The 20,000-nt window shown below is 38.9% G+C and overlaps 1 protein-coding gene across 5 annotated transcripts in view; it reads left to right on the forward strand.

The window, feature by feature from the left end:
- Nucleotides 1-20,000, forward strand: part of brip1 (BRCA1 interacting helicase 1) — a 133,281-nt gene that overhangs the window by 61,938 nt on the left and 51,343 nt on the right. For 4 of the 5 annotated variants that reach the window (XM_049467187.1, XM_049467188.1, XM_049467189.1 and 1 more), the window contains exons 17-20: nt 6,019-6,131; nt 6,240-6,322; nt 11,124-11,387; nt 13,161-14,042. In XM_049467187.1, coding sequence (XP_049323144.1) covers nt 6,019-6,131; nt 6,240-6,322; nt 11,124-11,387; nt 13,161-14,042 — 1,342 coding nt within the window. Of the gene's footprint in view, nt 1-6,018; nt 6,132-6,239; nt 6,323-11,123; nt 11,388-13,160; nt 14,335-20,000 lie in introns of those variants that run through there. The other variant, XM_049467191.1, reaches the window with a different exon arrangement.

The raw sequence follows: 20,000 nt of genomic DNA on the forward strand, positions 1-20,000 counted from the left end.
ATACACACACACACACTATACACACACACACTACACACACACACTACACACACACACACACACACACTATACACACACACACTATACACACACACACACTACACACACACACACACTACACACACACACTACACACACACACTACACACACACACACACTATACACACACACTACACACACACACTACACACACACACACTACACACACACACTACACACACACACTACACACACACACTACACACACACACACTACACACACACACTACACACACACACACTATACACACACACACACTACACACACACACACACACTACACACACACACACACACTACACACACACACACACACTATACACACACACACTATACACACACACACTATATACACACACACACACTACACACACACACACTACACACACACACACTATATACACACACACACTACACACACACACACTACACACACACACACACACTACACACACACACTACACACACACACACACACTACACACACACACACACACTATACACACACACACTATACACACACACACTATATACACACACACACACTACACACACACACACTACACACACACACACTATATACACACACACACACTACACACACACTACACACACACACACACACTATACACACACACACTATACACACACACACACACACACACTATACACACACACACACACACACTATACACACACACACTATACACACACACACTACACACACACACACACTATACACACACACACACTACACACACACTACACATACACACACACTATACACACACACACTATACACACACACACACACTATACACACACACACTATACACACACACACTACACACACACACACACTATACACACACACACACTACACATACACACACACACTATACACACACACACTATACACACACACACTATACACACTATACACACACACACTATACACACTATACACACACACACACACTACACACACACACACACACACTACACACACACACACACACACTACATACACACACACTATACACACACACACTATACACACACACTAACACACAAACACACACACACTCACACTAACACACACACCTATTTACACTCACACACAGTAGTGCTGGGCTGTATCAGGTGTGCTGATGCTGCTACACTGTGAGGGCTTTAAGGGGTCAGTTCTGTACTTTCTATAATAAACACTTGTGATTGTGAACAGTATGATAGTGAAACACGCTGCATCATAGTTTTTAAAATAAACACGATGAGATTAGCAGGATTCTTTAAAAAGAGTCTGATTTTATTTGCTTTGCTTTTTACTGTAAAGCTTTAAGAATATTTTTTGTATAATTATTTGTGTTTGCAGGTTAATCTACTGAATGGAGACCATTTACTTGTTGAAGCTCCTCCAAATTTAACTAAATTACATTTTTATACGTTTTAAACTCTGAATCTAAAAACACATGCGTTTAAAAAAATATTTACAAGTTTCTAATCTGAAGATGTTTTACATTTTTCTCAGTTCTGTTACCAAAACTCATGTGACATTTAAAAAGTATTTTAAAAAAAGCACGTCCACTAATTCCTTTAATCATCTCTCAAGAAAGTCTTTATTTTAAAGAAAGGGTTAAAGACTGCATGAAAAAAATCACTATATATGCATGCACATTGTGTTTTTCTAAAATATGCAAGGAAGACTCAAATCAGAAATTGATCAAAATTATTATCATACAATTTATTAAACAAATTAATATAAATGATGAACCAAACAGAATTGGAATAAAGTAATAAATCAATAAACAGCTGCAATCAGACAAAAGGCATAGAATGCTCGGTGGAGCTAATATAAATATAATTTGATATAATTTGTACAAAACACAGTGTTTATTTATATAAATCTGTAAATGTATTACAATTTCAATATATGTTGTATATGCGTTATTTGTGTCTTTATGTCATGAATGTCCAAAGATATGTTTCTATATTCTTGAAATTATTACTTTAATTTTAGTGTTTTATTATATCACCAAGAAAATCACTGTATAGATTAGGGGTGGGCAATATTATATCGTATACAATATATCGTGACACAGAAATATCATGATATTAAAAATCCATATCGTGATAATAGGGCTGTTCTGTCTTAAAAGTAGTCTATTATTTACTGTGAAGCTTTAGGTGTATTTATTGTATAATTGTTTTAGTTTGCAGTTTATATGCATGCACGAAATATTCTGCAATATTTTTTGCTGCATTATATTATTTTATGCTATATTATTTATTTAGCCACATTATGAATATACTGTTATACTGTTTTCCTATATCGCCAAGTATATCGTTATCGCAAAAATACCCTGAAATATCGTGATATAATTTTAGAGCCATATCGCCCACCCCTAGTATAAATATTGTAATCTTATTTTCGGGTCATATCACCCCAAAACATGTGTTTTCTCATAAACTAACTAAACTAACTCTCTTAATTCAGTGTAGGTGCATTAGCACTCAGTCACTCTGTGTTGGAGACGTTCATAAAACTCCACATGAGTTAATTCATAGTTTTGATGCTTCAGTGAGAATCTACAATGGAAATAATCATGAAAATAAATAAAGAAAACGCACTGAAAAAGAGAAGGTGTGTCCAAACTTTTGACCTGTACTGTATATCACAATATATAGTATATTGCAACGACAAAAAACATTTTAATGTATTTTCTCTCTAACAGGTAATGGTTCAATTAGGATAATTCACTCGTTTTTCATTAAAAAATACACTTTCAAATTTTTATTACTTTTGAAAGACCAACATTTAAAACGCAATAGTTTTACATAACATTACAATATTGTTTTAGTTTTGTGAAATAAATCAAGGCAAGCAGAAGAATTTTTATACTGAAAAAATACTTTTGACTATTTTTTATAAGATCTTCAAACTTTAAAACGGGTCAGTTTGACCCAGAACGGAACAGGAGGGTTAAAAAGTTTTCTAATGTTTCCAGCACTAGTGATAGATAATGACACACATTTTAATGGATTGGGCTCCTACAGGTTTTTGTGTGTATATATATATATATGTCGGGGTTTATCTCCTGTAGCGTGAACAGTGTGAGACGCTCAGCCGCTCAGTCAGTCGTGTGTTTTTAGGGATGAGCAGGTAGAGAAGCTGAAGCTCCGTCTCCTGACATTTAACTAAATCCCTTCCAGCTCCTGCTTTCTGCACATTTAAGAGATTTGGCTCGCAGCAGGAATTGGCTTTTTCACATATGCTGGCTGTCAGGTCAGATCGAGTGTTGATGTGGAGCGAGGAGGTGAAGGTCTGATGCTGAAATGGACCCTGATTGGATGTAGATGACGGGAGCAGCCCCGGGCTCTCGGCCTTTACTCGGCCACACGGGTCTGAGAATCACGTCTGAGTCATTTTAATCCTACCTGACTCTACTTTTTCTCTGTATATATATATTACTTGCTGTAACTTTCAAATTAAACATATTTTTAAAATCTGAATCTAATAAAACATATATAAATAACTAATCAAAACATGTACTGCTCAATCTCAGGCAGCTTTACTTCATTTTTTACAAGGTTTCTAATCTGAAAATGTTTACATATTTCTCAGTCCTGTTACCAAAACTCATGTGAAAAAGCATTTAAAAAGCCAGTCCACTAATTCCTTTAATTTTCAAGAAAGTCTTTATTTTAAAGAAATGTTTATAGACTGCATGTTTAAGTAAATTATATTTATGACAAACAAATTCACTATAAATATATGCATGCACATTGTATTTTTCTAAAATATGCAAGGCCATTTTTATCTGATCAGGAAGACCCAAACCTGAAATTGATCAAATTTATCATCATGCACTTATATTAACAAAAGGATAAATGATGAACCAAACAGAATTGGAAAACGTGGATTACTTTAGCAAATATTCACATTAATAATCAATAAACCAGGGGACAATACTCAGCTCATAAGCCTTTTATTATTAATAGTGAAATATATGAGCAGCTCTGTGTGGTGACGCGGCGGTGTTTCGGGGATGATGCGTGAGCGCAGGGACGTGCTGTGGACGTGCTGATGCCGTGTTGCAGGGGGGGGACAGGCTGTACTTGTGCCGGTCGCGGCCCCGGCGCTGGTGAACACACGGTACCTGTCAGAAGCGGTTAGAGGTCCGGGCCGACCGGGTCCGTCCGGAGGGAGCTGAACTTTTCACTTGTCAGCTCAGAAAGGTTAGAGCTGAACAGCAGAGTGATGGAGGAGGATGATGGAGACTAGCCTGGCATTTTTATGGCACGGCTTCACTTGTGTCATCTGATGGCCATCTCCCCCCCCCCGTCCCCACACCCACAGAAGACTGGGTGAGTGGGTGTGGGCAGGCAGGTCTGAGGGCTCTTCACGGATCTTCAGGAGGATCTTCAGGGGGGTTTTGCCCTCTGCTGCTCCTCTTCTCACCCGTTCAGCCTGTATTAATCCGGTTAGTTCTGTGCGGCTGAGTGAGCGACTGGATGGATGGATGGATGGATGGATGGATGGATGGATGGATGGATGGATGGGATGGGTGGGTGACGGCGCTGCCGCCTCGTGCCCAGGTGCTCTCTCTCTCTTTCTCTGCTGCAGTAAAGGTCATTTGAGTGAGTTTTTGAAGGTCAGTGTCGTCTGGAGCGCCGGCTCTGTACAGTGTGTCTGTGATCAGACGACTGGTCTAATCAGATTTCTGATTTCTGATTTTCTGATTCATGAATTGATTTAAATTACGGTGTTTTTTATGGCGTGTGACACCTGATATTGGGTGTGTCTGTTTGTGGTCATTTATATTTATTTATTTATTTATTTTTCTCTCCAGTTTACAAGGTCAATTAACAAATCCCATTCATTAGGGTTCATCAGGGTTCGTACAGTCATTTAAAAAACACGAAAAAGTAATTGAAATTGAAAATAGTCATTTCCAGGCCTGGATAAGTTTTGGAAAAATTAAAACACCCAGAAAGTTTTGAAAAAGTCATGGAGATTTGCTCTACAAATCTTTTTTGTTTCAGTTTATCGATGAGGAAAATCTATTTTGAGCTACAAATAAATCAAATAAATCAGCTCGGAGTTAATTCAATAATTTAGCTCTATACACAATACAGCTCTCAGGATCTGACTCACATTTTAATATTAAAAATTGTGTCTCAGATGTATTTTATGTCTTCAATAATAAATTCTATTCTTCTAGTCTGCACTGTTATAAAAAACCTTGAAGGCCTGGAAAAGTTGTGGAAATGTATTTGTTAAAAAGTGAATGAACCCTGATAAGGACTCCCCCTATCTGATGAAGGTTAGAATTTTTCATTGTAGTTTAATTTTTATTTAGTTTTCACTTTTTCTTCTCTAAGTCAGTTGGTTTTAATTAGTTTTAATTCTTAGTTTTAGAGTGGATGTGCTAGTTTTCATTAGTTTATTTTTATTTTTATCAGTGTTTAGTTTTGTTAGTGTTAGTGTTTATCAGTGTTAGTTTTTATTAATTATTAATTCTAGTATTAGTTTTATTTTTTTCATACTCTGGGTTATTTGTCAGGTGCAGGATTCAAAAAAGGTGTTCTTAATTCAGTGTTTTGTCATGTTGCCAAGAGTATCGTTATATATATATATATATATATATATATATATATATATATATATATATATATATATATAATATCATGAAATATCGTGATATTATTTTAGGGCTATATCGCCCACCCCTACCTTTAACCACAGACTTCGGTGTTTTTCTAATGATCTTAACTTCCTCTATCTGAGCTTTTTATACTGTATTATTGCTGGGTTAAAATCTTTATAAATAGTTTTATTGTAAGTTCTGGAAGTTCTAAAACAAAGCAGATAAAGATGGATTTGCTGTTTGTTTGAAGCGCAAAAATATAAGGAGCAGCTGAATTTAGGTTAATAACAAACTAACAGTATAAAAATATATATTTTGTTTGTGTTACAGGTTGAACTGAAGATGAAATATAATGATCAGCATTCCAAATCCAGAGGTCTTCTACCTGGAGGTCGCTGGTATGAGATCCAGGCATATCGAGCTTTAAACCAGGCTTTAGGAAGGTATGATCACAGAAACTTTTGTATAATTTTATTTGCTAAAAAAAAACTATTACTGAATTAAAAATAATTATTTGAGACCGTACTTCACACTTCTCTAAATTTCCACAGGTGCATTCGGCATAAAAACGACTGGGGGGCTCTTATTCTAGTAGATGACCGTTTTAGATCCAACCCCAACAAGTACATCACAGGTAAAACTTACTACACATAAATCATGTCTGTTCATTTAATATTTAATAATATTAATAACACTGCAGTTTCCCAATTCTGTATTAACTTTTTATTTGACCACTTTAAACTAAGGCTCCTTCATAAAGGGTTTATAGATAGTTTATAAAGGAGTTTATTAATGCTCATAAATTAAGTTATATAAGTTTATAGTTTAAAAACAATAAGCACGTCTATTTATAAACAAAACATAAATAGAAAGAACAGTGAAAAAAAAAAAAATATATATATATATATATATATATATTCACTGTTGTTCTTTCTATTTATGTGTTTTGTTTATATATTTTGTAAATATATATATATATTTTAACACTTTAGTCCTAACAACTGTGCACCATGGCCTTACACTGCAGGTCATCTATTTATCTATAATACTTTATAATATTCTGTTATTTATTTTTAAGATTATTTATACATTTTAAGATTCAAGATTCAAGATTTTTATTGTCACGTCACAGAGTACAGGTGTACATGTGAGTGAAAAACTTGGGTGCAGATTCCCACCAATGCGTAAAGAATAATATTTACAAGAGAGTAATAAAATAATATAAAATATATAAAAATAGGACGTACAGATAACTTACAGTATAAACACTATTTACAATACACTTAATTACAATAAACATGATAACTTACACTATAGACAAATATTGCACAGAACAGATATGCACAGATGTAGATATGCGGATAGTGTGGAAGTAGTCAGTATGTCACAGTATAGCTATGAGTAAGTGCAGGTAAGGAATGAGTTGAGTGGGGAGTGCAGGGGGCAGAATGCTGTATAATATGGGAAAGCCTGATAGATGCAGTGTAAAGTAAAGTGCAGGGTGCAGAGTTTGTATGGGTGTCAGTGGGGTGGGTTGGGCAGAACACCGTTCTACTGACTATTCCACAGCCTGGTTGCTTGGGGGAAGAAGCTGTCTCGGAACCGGCTGGTTCTGGTCTTCAAGCTTCTGAGCCTCCTTCCACTCGGCAGCTGTGAGAACAGGGAATGGCTTGGATGGAACGGGTCCTTCATGATCTTTTTGGATTTCCTCAGGCAGCGGTTGGTGTATAAATCCAAAAGGTTTGGGAGCTCAACCCCAGTGATGTACTGCGCTGTGCGCACAACCCTCTGCAGGGATTTCCGCTCCAGAGCAGTACAGTTCCCATACCAGGTGGTGATGCTGCCCGTCAGAATGCTTTCCACAGTGCAGGTGTAGAAAGTCCTGAGGATGCTGGGGTTCAGACCAAACCTCCTCAGCCGTCTGAGGAAGTACAGGCGTTGTTGTGCCTTCTTCACCACCCGTGTGGTGTGTTCTGTCCATGTCAGATCCTCGCTGATGTGAACACCCAGAAACTTGAAGCTGCTGACCCTCTCCACCGCAGTCCCGTTGATGGAGATCGACGAGTGTGCTTTCTCCTGCTTCCTGAAGTCCACGATCAGCTCCTTGGTCTTGCTGACATTTAGAGAGAGGTTATTCTCCTGGCACCAGTTTTCCAGGATGTTAACCTCCTCTCTGTAGGCCGATTCGTCGTTGTTTGAGATCAGGCCAACAATTGTTGTGTCGTCAGCAAATTTGATGATGACATTGGAGCTGTGTCTGGCTGTGCAGTCGTGGGTGTACAGGGAGTACAGGAGCGGGCTGAGCACACAGCCCTGGGGTGCTCCGATGTTGAGGGTCAGTGAGGAGGATGTGATGTTGCCCATCCTCACCACCTGCTGTCGGTCTGACAGGAAGTTCAGGATCCAGCTGCACAGTGTGCTGTTCAGACCCAGATCCCGGAGCTTGATGTCGAGCCTTGAGGGAACGATGGTGTTGAATGCTGAACTGTAGTCCACAAACAGCATTCTCACATACGTGTCCTTCTTGTCCAGGTGAGAGAGGGCAGTGTGCAGGGTCAGGGCGATCGCATCGTCAGTGGATCTGTTCTGCCTGTATGCAAACTGCAGTGGGTCCAGGGTGGCAGGCAGTGAGGAACAGATGATATCCCTAACCAGCCTCTCAAAGCATTTGCTTATGATGGAGGTTAGGGCAACAGGTCGCCAGTCATTCAGACAGGTGGTGTGGGCAGTCTTTGGAACTGGCACAATGGTGGCCAGTTTAAAGCAAGCTGGCACAACAGAGAGAGAGAGTGATGTATTATAAATGTCCGTGTAGACTGCTGCCAGTTCTCTATAGCAGGCTTTAAGCACTCTCCCGGGAATGCCATCCGGACCAGCTGACTTGCGTGGATTTATCCGCTGAAAAGCTCTGCGCACGTCAGCTTCAGAGACGGAGGGTGGGATGGGATCAGCGGTGGGCGGGGCGCACTCTGGGAGCGCAGCGGTGGGCGGGGCACACTCTGGGAGCGCAGCGGTGGGCGGGGCACACTCTGGGAGCGCAGCGGTGGGCGGGGCACACTCTGGGAGCGCAGCGTGATCTGCCTCGAATCGAGTGTAGAAGCGGTTCAGCTCCTCTGGCAGCTCAGCGTTGGTGCTGGTCAGAGTGTGAGAGCTTCTCTTGTAGTCAGTGATAATGTTCAGACCCTGCCACAAGCTCTGGGTGTTGGCTGTGTTGAACTGTGCTTCCACTTTCTCTCTGTACCCACGTTTGGCCGCTTTTATGGTCCTACGGAGAGCGTAGCTGGCTCGTTTGTACTCCTCCGTATTTCCAGATCTGAAAGCGGCGCTGCGTGCGCTGAGAGCGGAACGGACGTCACCGTTCAGCCAGGGCTTCTGATTGGGGAAGACGCGCACTGATCTGAGGGGCACTACGTCATCCACGCACTTGCGAATGAAGGCGGTGACTGTGTCTGCGTACTCGTCGATGCTGCTTGACGAATCACGGAACATCTCCCAGTCCACGTGATCAAAACAGTCCTGAAGCATAGCTTCCGATTGGTCAGACCAGCGGCGTACCTCCTTGGTGGTGGGCGGTTCTCGTTTCAGCCTCTGCCTGTAGGTGGGCAGAAGCAGGATGGAGGAGTGATCTGATTTGCCGAACGGGGGTCGGGGGAGGGCTTTGTAGGCTCCTCGGATGTTAGAGTAGCAGTGATCAAGCGTCTGGGTTTTCCGCGTGAAGCATGTAATGTGCTGAAACAGTGCTGGACAAAAAGTTTTAAAGTTTGTCCGGTTAAAGTCCCCTGCAACAATGAGTGCAGCCTCCGGGCGCGCGGTCATCTGCTTGTTGATGGTCTCGTGTAGCTTCCCGAGTGCGAATTCCGCGTCCGCACGCGGGTGTATGTACACTGCCGCTAAACACAGTCCTGTAATCTCACGAGGTAGCCACACCGGCCGGCAGGAGATGATCAGATATTCCAGCTCCGGCGAGCAGAAAGACTCGATGAAATGTACATTCCTCCGATCACACCAAGCATTGTTGATCAGGAAACATACACCACCTCCCTTACTTTTCCCAGAGAGCTCTTTGGATCTGTCGGCGCGGTGCAGAGAGAACCCCGCGGGTTCTATGGCGTGGTCGGGTATGTCCGCGGATAGCCAGGTCTCTGTGAGGCAGATCACGCTGCAGTCACGCATCTCCCGCTGGAAAGCGATCCGTGCGTGGAGCTCGCACAGCTTGTTGTCCAAGGACTGCACATTAGCCAGCAACAAGGTGGGAAGAGGCGGACGGTGAGCGCGGCGTCTCAGCCTGACGAGCACACCGGCTCGCTTGCCTCTTTTCCGGCGTCTGCGTCGCGTGCGTGGCCGGGCGACCCAGGTGAATGGAGCCTCTCCGATGTTAGGGAACAAAGGATCAGCGTTGTGGAACTCAAAGTCCGGTTTGCGGTGAGTGATCGACGATCTGATTCCCAGGAGTGTTTGTCGGTCATATGTGACGATGCCAGTAACATTCAGTGCAAAAAGAGTAACAAGCAAACACAAAAACAAAGAAAAACTGCTAAAATAAGTGGGAGCTCGCAACACGGCAGCCATGCTCGGCGCCATCTTGATGACGTACATGATTACTGTATTTATACTTTTTATTGTTTCTGTGTGATTAGGTTAGTGCAATATATAATTTTCCCTCTGGGATTAATAAAGATCTATCTATCTATCTATCTATCTATCTGTCTGTCTATCTGTCTATCTGTCTATCTGTCTGTCTGTCTGTCTGTCTGTCTGTCTGTCTGTCTGTCTAATGAAATAATATAGAAAGTTGGTTTAGTTTGTCATTTAATGTTATTTAAAAAAAATCAATGTCATATAAAGTTATTAACAGAAATTAGGTTAATGATGACTGATGGAAAAGACACAGTAAGATAAGCATCTAATAATAAGATCTGAGATTTAACAGATTATATATAGAATATAAATGAATGTAGAATAACTCTATTTGGTATACAACAGTATTATATGTGTTATAACTGCTTATTAATGGTTTATAACCTAATTAATAACTTTAATAAACTCCTATGTAACCTATTTATAACCCATTTATAAATGAGCCTTATTTGAAATGTGGTACTCAGGTATCTGTAGTTCATATCCTGAACACTAGATGGTGATAGTGATCTTTCAGCAGGCGGTGAAGCGTCAGCAGTGGAGGGTTGCCAGATAGAGTGTGTTTATTTAAGGTCTGAGCTCTTTTACATGTAACAGTAGAGTCTGAAATGTATTTTACATGAAAATATATACTGATAGTTTACATGCAGTGGTCAGAAGAAGGTCAGAAATACATGCTGGATAGATCATAGTGATCATAGTGATCATAGTGAGCACGCTGTGGTGAGATGTTTATGTAAATGTAGAGCAGGTGGAGGGGGTTAACTGTTTCTCTGGTGGTTGCTGTGATCCCTCAGGCCTGTCGAAATGGGTCCGTCAGCTGGTGAGACATCACGAGAACTTCACCAGCGCCATGCAGTCCCTGCAGTCCTTCTCCCAGAGCCAACAGGGGGCGCTGCAGAGCCACGCCCAGGAGCCCGGACACATCGTCCCCGTGTCTCCTAGTGTCTCCAGGACCGAGACATCAGCTCTGTCCCCTCCTGAATTCCCCGACTTATCTCAACACCTGACCTCTCAGGATCACACGGCCCTGTGTCCCGTCAGCTTCCCATCTGAACCAGGTACATAACGCAGGAAATACAGTAATGCAGGAAATACAGAAATGTAGGAAATACATTAATGCAGGAAATGCAGTTATGTAGGAAATAGTTATGTAGGAAATACAGTAATGCAGGAAATACAGTAATGTAGGAAGTACAGTAACGCAGGAAGTACAGTAACGCAGGAAGTACAGAAATGTAAGGAATACAGTAATGCAGGAAATATAGTAACGCAGGAAAAAGAGTAATACAGGAAATACAGCAATGCAGGAAATACAGTAATGTAGAAAATAAAAAAACGCAGGAAACACATTAATGCAGGAAATCCAATAATGCAGGAAATCCAGTAATGCAGGAAATCCAATAATGCAGGAAATCCAATAATGCAGGAAATACAGTAATGCAGGAAATACAATAATGCAGGAAGTACAGCAATGCAGGAAATACAGTAATGTAGGAAATACAGCAGTGCAGAAAGTACAGCAATGTAGGAAATACAGTAATGCAGGAAGTACAGCAATGCAGGAAATACAGTAATGCAGGAAATGCAGTAATTCAAAAAAATGCAGGAAATACAGTAATACAGAAAACACAGTAATGCAGGAAATACAGCAATGCAGGAAATACAGTAATGCAGGAAGTACAGCAATGCAGGAAATACAGTAATGCAGGAAATGCAGTAATTTAAAAAAAATACAGCAATGCAGGAAATACAGTAATGCAGGAAGTACAGCAATGCAGGAAGTACAGCAATGCAGGAAATACAGAAATGCAGTAATAAGTTCACTGGATTAGTGGTCTCTAAAGAAAGACAGGTTTTGGCTCTTGCTCGTGAATATTCATACACGCAAATATATCACTTCTGATTGGCTAACAGCACTGCAGCAGAGAATGCCTGCTGCCTCCCCCAACATTCAATTTTACAGCTCTAAAACTCAAAGGACTAAATATATTCAGAGATAAAGTTAACCCTTTAACTTAACGTCAGACTCTCAGCCGAGAGACGAGCAGTACCGCAAGTACCACAGTAATTATATCAGACAGACACCAGAAGACATACGGCTGCTCAAAAATATCATCATTTAAAATGTAAAAGGAAGCAGAATTTTTATATTTTCCCGGAACTGATCATGATTTACTCAAACTTTTACCAAAAGCACCTGTTTTTTTTTATTTTTTTATTTTTTTTTAATATATATATATTTATGAATGTATAGACTTCAAATATATTCATACCTAAAATATCTTTTCAAAAATGGTTAGACTAGAGTGTTTATAAGTTGACAAAATAAGAATATTGATACTAGTTCATTACAACAAAATACATGGAGAAACAGTTTTTACTTAGTAAAAATGTGCAAGTAAAATAAAAACTATATAAAGTAGTGCACACACCATACCTAGCTTTAGTCTGAGTAAAGCAGGTAGTTTCACACTTTTTTTTCTGTGGACACTTTTGAGTCTTTATTTACTGATATTATTTGGTTTGAAACATCATATAAATATGTTTGAAGCACTAAAGGTAAATAATATTGGTTGGGGAAGGAGATTTTTCACTTTTTTAGGTGTTTTTCTCAATGGGTTTCTTGTAGATTTAGCTTTACCGCACTGGGATGTGATCACTATTTTTAGAAAGAGTAAGCTCCGCCTTTTATAACCATATATGGACTATGTTTATGTGTGAAGGGATTCCTGAGTGATTAAGCTGAGAACACAAGGTGAGATTTTAAATGTAAAATCCGTCTGTAGGGTTCTCAGGGTAAATGCTTGTTTTTATGTTTTTCTGTTTTACAGCAGGCGCCCAGTCACTTTTACCTCCACCCTCTGATCCTCCAGTCCTCCAGAGTGAAGAATCCAAAATCAAATCCACATCACGACCTTCATTTAACCTCTTCACCTCCACTCCCGTCAGCACCCGCCTGAAAACACCTCTCTTTAAAACCAGGGACTTTAAAAAGAAGGATGCTGATCAGAGCCCCAGATCTCCAGCATCCTGTAAAAACCTCATCATTCCAGCAGCTGTGGAGGAAGAAGAAGCTCAGACGGGAAGTGGGGGAGAAGGAGGAGGAAGTGCTGATAAAAACGGACTAAAAGTGATAAGATCTGATCTTCCTCCTCAACAGTTCCTCTTATCTCCGGTAAGATCTGTCCCTGGATGCAGCAGCATCAGCACCACCAGCATCATCACCATCAGTGCTGCTGCTGCTGCTGCTGCAGGTCCTGAAGAAGATGATGATTATGGAGGAGGAGAAGAAGAGCAGGACGAGAGGTCCTGCTTCACCCCAGAGCTCTTTGATAATGATGAGGAGGAGGAAGATGGTGAGATAACTGTAGGAGATGAGAATAAAGCTCCTCCTGAGAGGGGACAGATCTCCTGTCCTTCTAGTTCGGTCACTGAGGGACATTCTGAGGACATGTCCTGCTTGGAGCAGATCAGGAAAAGGATCAGCCTTGAAATTACTGATACTAAGATCAATAATGATGTTTATAAAGCTGACTGTGTTTCTCTGAACAGAGAGTGTGTTATAGATCAGAGTGTAGCAGAGCAGACAGGGACGAGCTGTAGGACAGGACATGAGGACAGGGACAGAGGACAAAGACAGCGCAGTAATAGCAGATCACACAGGCTCTCCAGGTCTAGACAGAAAGCTCCCAGCAAATCAGCAGCAGCTTCAGGTAAAATCACCGCCCACTTCAGCTACGTCTCTCAGAACAGAGATCAGCCAGATATAATCACACTCGATGACTGAACATCTGTGATAATAACAAATAAATGTATGTTTTTTCAATAAATAAATTTGAATATATATAGATATAATGGACTGGTTTTGAAAAGGTGGGTCTCGGTTTTCTAGCAGCACAACACATTATGTGCAAAATATCTCAACACTGTATTTGGAGTTTAGTAGAATATTAAATGTACACGATGAGACACTTGGTGCCAGTTCAATTAAAAAGTTCTTTCATACCCTGTAGTCCAGGTTTATGCTTAACTCTTGATATATTGTCATTTTTTTTTTAAAATCAAAGTTTATAAAAACTGTCATATGATATGGCACACCCCTAGTTTGAACACAACAACTCAGACCTACTCTAATTCTTAGTATTTGTCAAATTACAGTCCTGAAAATGAATAGAATTTCAACATATAATGCAACTCTAAATGCCTACATTCCTTTGACCAAAAAAATATAAAGTTTGATTGGAAAAGCCAAAACTTACAAAGAAGAAGAACAGTATTATTATTATTTTATTCCTGTTAATTTAAACGCTGCTCCTCCCACAGCTTTCGACATGGAAACGTAGAATTTTACAGGATCATATCAACTATACCGAACTTCATAACAAACATTTTTATATTTTTAGGACATTTTCCAGAAATTTCCGTACATTTCCGGAATGCGGGGAATGCACTTTCCCTATATTTAGTTTTGTTGTTTATGTGAATTCCTAAGTGCATCCAAACATCCGCAGAAACACTTATTAAAGCAGCAGTTTGTGAGAATTTGTATTGGCCAGGAAGTGAAGCTTGTGCTTTAAACCACCACTAAAAGGAAATGAACATGCATTTCTGGACAAGCTTCTCTCTCTTTCCTCTCGCTCAATTACGCTTCAGTCTTCCTCTCTTTCTCTGAGATATTATATAATACAGTAAAAAATGATCTAGTTGTCCGGACCTAAACCACAGTATAGTATTATCACTGCCTCCTTACAAAAGTACTGGGAAATTCCAGCATTTTTAAGTGATCCACTAATATAATTTAATTTTGCCAATCTAATGCTGATATTTCTTAAAAAGAGCTCATAAATAATGAGAATAATTATCTCTTTTTGTATTTTTATTTGGTTGCAATTTAGAAAAAGGTATTGAAAAAAGTACTGTTTGGGAATCGGTACAGAATTCAGGGTACAGTAACAGTACTGATATTGAACATTTTAAAACGACACCCAGCCCCCAACCAAGATTTGGAACCTGTTTTTTTTTAAGGTGAAAATGCTAAATAATGTTGCTTTAATCTAAATGATAAACCTTCCAGCACTGCAGGATCTGTTATAATCAATAAATTATACAGCTGTATTTTTCTGGTACTGCAGGAACTAATATATAAACACGTCTAATATTCTAGATAAAGCTGTTATTTGATTAAAAATGGTAAAAATAAGCGTCAGACGCGTCTCCCTTTACTAGAAACATGAGACTTTAGTGGGCCTGATTTTAATGAGCGGGCTGTGAATTGAGACTGAGGGGTTTTAACACGGTCGGATTCACACGGCTGAGGGGTTTTACATCTTTACACACACATTACAGCCCAGTCAAATTTTAATTGTATGTCCTTCAGATGTAAACAGGGCGAGGGCGGTGTAGCTGAGCAGGAAGACGAGTGATGTGAAGGGGCAGCAGGGCAGTAAACAGCTACAGGAAGCTCCCACCATTCATCTTGTCTTTTGCTTTTTTGCTCTTGTTTGACCAAAAAACTAAAAAACAGCAGTTTGAACATATGTTTTTAAAGCCAAACATACATTTAATGTATTTAAAGTTAATATTTTTAATAAAATGAGAATTTTTTCTTCCTGCTTTGCTAAAATAAATGTTTTTTTTTTGTTGGGAATAGAGTGAATGTGAGTTTTCTGTTTGAGTAGAAGGAGGATGAATGTGTAGAACTGGTTTTGGCTCTGTGGTGATGAACATCTGTGTACAGTAAGCTTGGTTTCTCAGTGCTGGAGATCTTTGTGTGAATGTGGGGGTGGTGAGGTTAGAGGGCAGTTTATTTTTCTGTTATATTTGTTGGGAGAATAAATTAGCAATGCTCTTCCCCCCTATGTGAAGAATACACTGCATCTGAGAAAGGCAATATAACAATATTCTTTGGTGGTATTATCAATTTTATATAGTAGGCCTGCCACAATAATTACCTTATCGAATTTTCCTACAATAAAGCTCTGGAAAAATTAGATTTAGCTATTTATAGGTTTATGTTTGAGTAAAATGAACATTGTTGTTTTATTCTATAAACTACAGACAACATTTCTCCCAAATTACAAATAAAAATATTCTCATTTAGAGCATTTATTTACAGAAAATGAGAAATGACTGAAATAACAAAAAAGATGCAGAACTTTCAGACCTCAAATAATGCAAAGAAAACAAGTTCATATTCATAAAGTTTTAAGAGTTCAGAAATAATCAATATTTGTTAGTATTTTGTAATTATAGTTTTTAATCACAGTTTTTTTAATGCATCTTGGCATCATGTTCTCCTCCACCAGTCTTACACACTGCTTTTGGATAACTTTATGCTGCTTTACTCCTGGTGTAAAAATTCAAGCAGTTCAGTTTGGTGGTTTGATGGTTTGTGATCATCCATCTTCCTCTTGATTATATTCCAGAGGTTTTTAATTTGATAAAATCAAAGAAACTCATTGTTTTTAGGTGATCTCTTATTTTTTTTAGAGCTGTATATTCACATGTATACGTATGTATATTTGTATATACATATATGTATGTCCACATGCATCTTTCACGTGAGCCACAGATGCATGATGTGTTTTTAAAATGCTAAATTGTTTACAGCTCTGCTTTTATGAGGATGAATTAATTAGCTGAACAAATCCAGTACGCAGTATGTCAGATTATTTGTAAAAAATAGGGAAATGGAGATTTCACTTTAAATGCATCTATTTATATATATATATATTTTTTTAATTCTGTACCTATATCACCCACCCCGACACTGATATATATGTGAAATATTAGCGCAGACTGCTCTTACTGTCTTTTCTCTGATTTTCTGCCGATAAGCTCATTAAGGAGCATATGTTTGTCTTAAGCCCTCGTTAAACAGAAGCTCCGGCTAATGACTTTTATTATCAGGGTCATTTGAGCCACATTAGCTTTATTTTAAGGGGCTTCTCGGTCCGGCTGGGGAATGCAATTTCCTCCAGAAAAGTCTTCAGTTTTGATGATAAAACAGAGAGAGAGGGAGGAGAGGGTCCGGGTGAATTAACCGCCATTAGTCTGAGGAGATTTGTCTCGTTACGCCGGTTAAAGCAGCAACACCATTAACGTAAAGAGCCGGAGAGGAGCCGGGAGAAAAGACTTTCAATTACGGCTCATCCCTCTTCATCTGTCTCGAGCCCAGCGTCTGGGTCCTGACTGTAATTGCTCTGCAGGACGAGGCTGAGCCATTAGGATTAATCTGAATATGGCTGCTAAAGGGAGGCGGTGAGAATCTGGGCCGTTCTGGACCTTCTAATAAGCTGTTTTCAGCCCCGATTCAGCCGTGTGTTTATTTCTAATAGATCTAATTGAATTAACCTAATTCAGCCCCTTTTCCTCCTCAGTCTGGAATTAAAGAGGGACTTTTATTAATGGATGTTCTGTACAGTAGAGCTTTCCACTCTTTTTCACCCTGTCTAATACAGTTATAGTTATATTAGCGTCTGTGATTTGCAGCTCTCCAGGTTTGTGGGCGTGTCCTGCATGATTGTTTTGTACATACTGTACTCTCATTTAGCCATTTTTCTAAGTACCAATCTTACTGATTCCTTTTGTTGGTATACATTTACTGACCTTTACCTAAATATGCCTACGTTCACATTACTATAAGCCACGCTGCTCAAATCTGATTTTTTTCCTCAGATCAGATTGGTCTATCTTGTCAGTTCATATTCACTGTAAATGTAAGTGATCTGTATCTGTGTGTAATGTGAACACAGAATCTGTTCCTGAATCGTCTCACATGCTGCACATTGATACCTGAATAAACGTCTCCTTCTTCACCAACAACAAAAACCCTCATATTAGAGAGAGGAGAGACTCGTAGCTTTATAAAGGGAAATGGATGAGTTAGCAGCTCATATGTGGAGCATCTTTTGCTGGAGTGGAGAGTAAACAGCTGCTCTGAAGTTCATGCTCAGGTCCAGGAGGTGAAAAAAGGACAGGTGGTTTGCTTTTGCTGTTTTTTGCAGCTATAGCTGCACAGCTGCACCAAGAGACGCAGTGTGGGTACGAGAGAGAGAGAAGCACATAGCGCTAATGCTAATTCGTAAAAGCATAAAAAAGACGCATCAGTTCTGCATGATTTGACCTTTCACATTCATGACACATGTCCATTAATGGGAGTGGTAGAGGCTGACTGGCAATTTGTGCATAACTATCATGGTTTATAATAATCGTCGTAATAGTCGTAATAATAATAAACAGCAGTGTCCAGTTTTCTGTACATAATTAATAGTTTACATTTAAAGACTTGTGGCAGACAGTGGTTGGTTTTGTGTTGTGTTTAGATCCTGATCACTAGATGGCAGTGTTTTCCTCTGTCTCTAGATTTCAACATTCTGGGTTTTTGCAGGTTTTCATTCATTTTGAATTTTTTTCACCATTTCAGAAAATAAATTGTCTATTTTTTGTCAGACTTTTCAAATTTAAAAGTTACAAAACTACAATTTAAAAGCATTTATGGATTTTATTTGATAGTTTTTAACATTTTTAACATTACAGCAGACACGCCCACGAAGCAGAATGTGCTTCTGTTGTAAATATTCAGAAATGTATTTTTTCTATCTAAAAGTCCGTTAGGTTGCTGAATATTTGGTGCATCCATACCAAAAAAGTGAACTCTTTGTTTACTCACATTTTATACATATGTTGGTGTTTAAATTTGATTAAAAAAATGCATTATATTGCAGCATATTGAATCAAAACTCCTATATAGTAATAGCATTGTTCATTTATTTGTAACCTGATGTCTTGTAAATGGTAACTAATGCATTAATTCATACCAGTTAGTCAACCATTAAATGTAACGTGTTACCCGTATTACTGTATAGCAGTTTTACTTCAATATGGTGCAATATATTGAATATATGGATTTTAATGTGTAAAATGTGAGTAAAACAAAAGTTTACTTCTTGTCAACACTTAACGTTAAGTGTTAGCTACACACTCAGATGGTACAGTATGTTACAGGTTTTTTTTCTGATAAAAAAACGTCTCGTAATTTTAGGCAGACATGGTAGACATGTCTAATACAGTACTGTCCAAAAGTTTTAGGCACCAAAGCAAATTACACTATCGATTTATCTCAGCAATACGAGAGTTTTTACCTAAAAAAAACACACATGATTTAAACAGATGCAAATAAACAACATAAATACAGTAAAACAGTAACGAGGAATTCTCATTTTTAACTATAAGTATGTTTTATATCCTGTGAGCCGAGCTGAAGAATAAAGAGTAGAGATTCCAGATTTCTCCTGGATGCTCCTCAGTCAGCATGTGTATTTTATTATGTTCAGTTCCGTCAGCAGCTCACCTGATTTACCACATTTACCAGTAATTTACCAAACCAGGTGTTGATTAATATGATGAGAACTAGAAATAAATAACTCTATTAAACTCAGATTAAGAGGAGAGATTACGATTGGGATGTTTTAAGAAAAACCTTTTTAGCTTTGTGTAAAATCGCTGTTTGTATTTATTGTAATGCTGTAATTTTACTGTGTTTTACTGAGCTAATAAACACTTACTGCACAGATAAGAAGCTTTTTCTTTACTGAAATTCACACAGGTGCCTAAAACTTTTGCACAGTACTGTATATGTGTACGTGATGAGTGTTGTGCTGAGTGTGTTT

Source organism: Astyanax mexicanus, chromosome 18 (assembly GCF_023375975.1).
Source record: "Astyanax mexicanus isolate ESR-SI-001 chromosome 18, AstMex3_surface, whole genome shotgun sequence".
NCBI lineage: Eukaryota > Metazoa > Chordata > Actinopteri > Characiformes > Acestrorhamphidae > Astyanax > Astyanax mexicanus.